Here is a 6000-nt window from a genome sequence, read left to right as displayed (position 1 = left end):
AAACACTCCCAGGGCAGGTACAGCACGGGTTAGATACAGAGTAAAGCTCCCTCTACACTGTCCCGTCAAACACTCCCAGGGCAGGTACAGCACAGGTTAGATACAGAGTAAAGCTCCCTCCACACTGTCCCATCAAACACTCCCAGGGCAGGTACAGCACGGGTTAGATACAGAGTAAAGCTCCCTCTACACTGTCCCATCAAACACTCCCAGGGCAGGTACAGCACAGATTAGATACAGAGTAAAGCTCCCTCTACACTGTCCCATCAAACACTCCCAGGGCAGGTACAGCACGGGTTAGATACAGAGTAAAGCTCCCTCTACACTGTCCCATCAAACACTCCCAGGGCAGGTACAGCACGGGTTAGATACAGAATAAAGCTCCCTCTACACTGTCCCATCAAACACTCCCAGGGCAGGTACAGCACGGGTTAGATACAGAGTAAAGCTCCCTCCACACTGTCCCATCAAACACTCCCAGGGCAGGTACAGCACGTGTTAGATACAGAGTAAAGCTCCCTCTACACTGTCCCATCAAACACTCCCAGGGCAGGTACAGCACGGGTTAGATACAGAGTAAAGCTCCCTCTACACTGTCCCCATCAAACACTCCCAGGGCAGGTACAGCACGGGTTAGATACAGAGTAAAGCTCCCTCTACACTGTCCCATCAAACACTCCCAGGGCAGCTACAGCACGGGTTAGATACAGAGTAAAGCTCCCTCTACACTGTCCCCATCAAACACTCCCAGGGCAGGTACAGCACGGGTTAGATACAGAGTAAAGCTCCCTCTACACTGTCCCATCAAACACTCCCAGGGCAGGTACAGCACGGGTTAGATACAGAGTAAAGCTCCCTCTACACTGTCCCATCAAACACTCCCAGGGCAGGTACAGCACGGGGTTAGATACAGAGTAAAGCTCCCTCTACACTGTCCCATCAAACACTCCCAGGGCAGGTACAGCACGGGTTAGATACAGAGTAAAGCTCCCTTTACACTGTCCCATCAAACACTCCCAGGGCAGGTACAGCACGGGTTAGATACAGAGTAAAGCTCCCTCTACACTGTCCCATCAAACACTCCCAGGGCAGGTACAGCACGGGTTAGATACAGAGTAAAGCTCCCTCGACACTGTCCCATCAAACACTCCCAGGGCAGGTACAGCACGGGTTAGATACAGAGTAAAGCTCCCTCTACACTGTCCCCATCAAATACTCCCAGGGCAGGTACAGCACGGGTTAGATACAGAGTAAAGCTCCCTCTACACTGTCCCATCAAACACTCCCAGGGCAGGTACAGCACAGGGTTAGATACAGAGTAAAGCTCCCTCTACACTGTCCCATCAAACACTCCCAGGGCAGGTACAGCACGGGTTAGATACAGAGTAAAGCTCCCTCTACACTGTCCCATCAAACACTCCCAGGGCAGGTACAGCACGGGTTAGATACAGAGTAAAACTCCCTCTACACTGTCCCATCAAACACTCCCAGGGCAGGTACAGCACGGGGTTAGATACAGAGTAAAGCTCCCTCTACACTGTCCCATCAAACACTCCCAGGGCAGGTGCAGCACGGGTTAGATACAGAGTAAAGCTCCCTCTACACTGTCCCATCAAACACTCCCAGGGCAGGTACAGCACGGGTTAGATACAGAGTAAAGCTCCCTCTACACTGTCCCATCAAACACTCCCAGGGCAGGTACAGCACGGGTTAGATACAGAGTAAATCTCCCTCTACACTGACCCATCAAACACTCCCAGGGCAGGTACAGCACGGGGTTAGATACAGAGTAAAGCTCCCTCTACACTGTCCCATCAAACACTCCCAGGGCAGGTACAGCATGGGTTAGCTACAGAGTAAAGCTCCCTCTACGCTGTCCCATCAAACACTCCCAGCTCTACTGATGTAGGACGGGGAGAGGATCAGGATGGTGGGGGTGTGGGTGGTTGAGAGGAGTGTGGGCTGCGGGAATACAGCACAGAGAACCAGCGTTTATTCTGTGTTTGTCTCCAGGGTCCAGGTTTGTCGTGTGCAACCTGTGCGGAATGTCGCTGAGCTCAGAAGAGGAAGCATCGGTTCACCATCAGACACATGCTGGTAAGCAAAGGGCTCGCTTAAATTGCACCTGGGGGGAGTGCGGCCGAGGGGGAGTGCGGCCGAGGGGGAGGGCGGGCTGATCAGTGTCCCAGCCAGTGTGGGACTGAGCTGTTCGAGCACAGGTTGCCCGTAAGAGTGCCAGTTTGCCTCAGTGCCTTCAGAAGAGAGGAAGGCAAATTGGGGAAGGCTGGGGTTGTTTTCTTTGGAACAGAGGAAGCTGAGGGGAGATTTAATTGAGGTGTATAAAATGATGAGGGACCGAGATAGAGTTGATAGGAAGGACCGATTTCCCCTAGCAGAGAGGTCAATAACCAGGGGGCAGAGGTTGAAAGTCATTGGTAGAAGGTTTAGAGGGTGAAACATATAGAAACATAGAAGATAGGAGCAGGAGTCGGCCATTCGGCCCCTCGAGCCTGCTCCGCCATTCAATGAGATCATGGCTGATCATCCAAATTCAGTACCCTGTCCCTGCCTTCTCCCCATATCCCTTGATCCCTTTAGCCTCAAGAAATATATCCAACTCCTTCTTGAATATATTTAATGAATTGGCCTCAACTGCCTTCTGTGGTAGAGAATTCCACAGGTTCACCACTCTCTGGGTGAAGAAATTCCTCCTCATCTCTGTCCTAAATGGCTTACCCCTTATCCTTAGACTGTGACCCCTGGTCCTGGACTCCCCCGCCATCGGGAACATCCTTCCTGCATCTAGTCTGTCCAGTCCTGTTAGAATTTTATAAGTTTCAATGAGATCCCCTCTCATTCTTCTAAACTCCAGCGTATATAAGCCTAATCGACCCAATCTCTCCTCATATGTCATTCCTGCCATCCCAGGTATCAGTCTGGTGAATCTTCGCTGCACTCTCTCCATGGCAAGAACATCAATCCTCAGATAAGGCGACCAAAACTGCACACAATACTCAAGGTGTGGTCTCACCAAGGCCCTGTGCAGCTGCAGCAAGACGTCCTTGTTCCTGTACTCGAACCCTCTCGCTACGAAGGGTGTTGCGGGGGTCTGGAACTCGCTGCCTGAAAGGGTGGTCGAGGCAGAAACCCTCCTCGCATTTAAAAAGTTCTTGGATATGCACCTGAAGTGCCGTAACCTACAGGGCAACGGACCGAGAGCTGGAAAGTGGGATTGGGCTGGAGAGCTCTTTGTCGGCCGGCACAGACACGATGGGCCGAATGGCCTCCTGTGCCATAAATTTCTATGATTCTTAAAGGAGAACTGAGATATTGCCTCAATATACGTCAAGATACATTCTCCCTCTTTGACTCTGCTTCCAGTGTCCCTTCAATCAATCTCTCTCTCTCTCTCTCGCTCTCTCCTTACAAGGTCAGCTCACTGGTTGGCACACTCGCCTCTGAGTCGGAAGGTTGGGGGCTCAAGTCCTACTCCAGTGGCGTGAGCTCAGAGCGCTCGGCTGACACTCCAGTGCAGTGCTGAGGGAGCGCCGCACTGTCAGTGGTACCATTTTTCGGATGAGACGTGAAACCGAGGCCTCGTCTGCACTCTCAGGTGGACGTACAAGATGCCATGGCACTATTTCGAAGAAGAGCAGGGGGGAGTTCTCCCCGGTGTCCTGGGGCCAATATTTATCCCTCAACCAACATCACTAAAAACAGATGATCCGGTCATTAGCACGTTGCTGTCTGTGGGAGCTTGCTGTGCGCAAATTGGCTGCCACGTTTCCCACATTACAAAAGTAACTCCACTTCAAAAAATATTTCATTGGATGTAAAGCACTTTGAGCTGTCTGGTGGTCGTGAAAGGCGCTATATAAATGTAAGTCTTTTTTCCTTCTTTCTCTCTCTCGCTTCAGGTTCTCTCATTCTCTCTCTCTATCTCTAAAGCAGGAGCTTTACTCCGTATCTAACCCGTGCTGTACCTGCCCTGGGAGTGTTTGATGGGACAGTGTAGAGGGAACTTTACTCTGTATCTAACCCGTGCTGTACCTGCCCTGGGAGTGTTTGATGGGACAGTGTAGAGGGAGCTTTACTCTGTATCTAACCCGTGCTGTACCTGCCCTGGGAGTGTTTGATGGGACAGTGTAGAGGGAGCTTTACTCTGTATCTAACCCATGCTGTACCTGCCCTGGGAGTGTTTGATGGGACAGTGTAGAGGGAGCTTTACTCTGTATCTAACCCGTGCTGTACCTGCCCTGGGAGTGTTTGATGGGACAGTGTAGAGGGAGCTTTACTCTCTATCTAACCCGTGCTGTACCTGCCCGGGGAGTGTTTGATGGGACAGTGCAGAGGGAGTTTTACTCTGTATCTAACCCGGGCTGTACCTGCCCTGGGAGTGTTTGATGGGACAGTGTAGAGGGAGCTTTACTCTGTATCTAACCTGGGCTGTACCTACCCTGGGAGTGTTTGATGGGACAGTGTGGAGGGAGCTTTACTCTGTATCTAACCTGGGCTGTACCTGCCCTGGGAGTGTTTGATGGGACAGTGTAGAGGGAGCTTTACTCTGTATCTAACCCGCACTGTACCTGCCCTGGGAGTGTTTGATGGGACAGTGTAGAGGGAGCTTTACTCTGTATCTAACCTGGGCTGTACCTACCCTGGGAGTGTTTGATGGGACAGTGTGGAGGGAGCTTTACTCTGTATCTAACCTGGGCTGTACCTACCCTGGGAGTGTTTGATGGGACAGTGTAGAGGGAGCTTTACTCTGTATCTAACCTGGGCTGTACCTGCCCTGGGAGTGTTTGATGGGACAGTGTAGAGGGAGCTTTACTCTGTATCTAACCCGCGCTGTACCTGCCCTGGGAGTGTTTGATGGGACAGTGTGGAGGGATTTTACTCTTAAACCAGGACCTAGAGGGTGAAAGGTCAACACCTGACTCCTCTCTGCCTCCGACTGTCTTGTCTGATCGCTTCCCGTCTTCCCGACTGTCCGCAGGAATTGAGACGGTGCCGTTGTGCCTGCTGTGCGGGAAGGGGTTTCAGTCGCGGGTGGAGTGGAGGCAGCACAAGGCCGCACACGGGGGCGCCTGGAGCCACACCTGCAGGGAGTGCAGCCGCCTGTTCCCCAGTCCCACGGCGCTCAAACGCCACTTAAAGTCACACGCAGGTAAGGAGCAACCGCCACACCCACCCCTCGGCCCTGGTGCACTGTCCCTTTCAACACCGGCGATAACGCGGCAGTGGTCCACTGTGCTTTTTAAATACGCTCGAGCACCTCCTCGGATCGTACAGTGTCTGGCGGGCTTTCAATCGGCAGGAGAAAGCTGGGGAACTCCCCCCCCCCCCCCCCCCCACCCCGTCTCGGGGTGACTGGCACCGCCCTGTGTGGTACTGAGCCCCACACAAGGAACAGCAAGATCCCAGGTGCCGATGTGCTGAATTAGCTGATCTGGGTGTGCCGGGGGTGGGGGGGGCTAAAACTGCCCTCAGCGCCCCTGCGTTGGTGTGCAGTAAACCAGCCTGGGGTCTGAGCGCCTGCTCGTCGCGCAGCACCCCCGCCCCCTGCCCGCCCGCCGCGGGGAGGTGCGTGACAGGTGAGGGAAAGTGATGGCTGATGTAAGAAAACTACTCGGCACTTGCTCTAAGCGTTAAACAAAGCTTTAATCAACTGTTTTTCAACATGGAGATCGAGTTGTGTCCTTCACTAGTTCCTGTAAAGAATGTCCTGAGCAAGCTGGGCCCGTGCCCGAGTATTTATACTCTCCCTGGACAGCGCCACCAGCAGGCCGCCCAGTATCATTTCATAAGTCATTTCCACATGAATAATAAGATTCATGTCAATGGCTTCCTCGGTCGAATAGCCAGCCAACACCCAACCGCCAGCCCCTTCCAGCCTTCTGCGGGTTCCGCCTATCGAGGTATTTCCCTCCTGCTGGGACAGGGCCACCTCCATCATTGTGGAAGAGAGAATTTTAAGGGGCGACCTGATTTGAGGTTTTT

General features: G+C 52.9%; 1 protein-coding gene across 3 annotated transcripts in view; it reads left to right on the top strand.

The window, feature by feature from the left end:
- Positions 1-6000, top strand: part of zbtb32 (zinc finger and BTB domain containing 32) — a 50091-nt gene that overhangs the window by 35544 nt on the left and 8547 nt on the right. For 2 of the 3 annotated variants that reach the window (XM_086004082.1, XM_086004083.1), the window contains 2 exons: positions 2014-2097; positions 4997-5167. In XM_086004082.1, the coding sequence (XP_085860208.1) occupies positions 2014-2097; positions 4997-5167 (255 nt within the window). The remainder of the gene's footprint in view (positions 1-2013; positions 2098-4996; positions 5168-6000) is intronic. The other variant, XM_086004084.1, reaches the window with a different exon arrangement.

Source organism: Somniosus microcephalus, chromosome 12 (genome assembly GCF_052327205.1).
Source record: "Somniosus microcephalus isolate GS21.2 chromosome 12, FLI_Smic_1.0, whole genome shotgun sequence".
Taxonomy (NCBI): Eukaryota; Metazoa; Chordata; class Chondrichthyes; order Squaliformes; family Somniosidae; genus Somniosus; species Somniosus microcephalus.
This window is presented reverse-complemented; position numbering and strand designations above follow the sequence as displayed.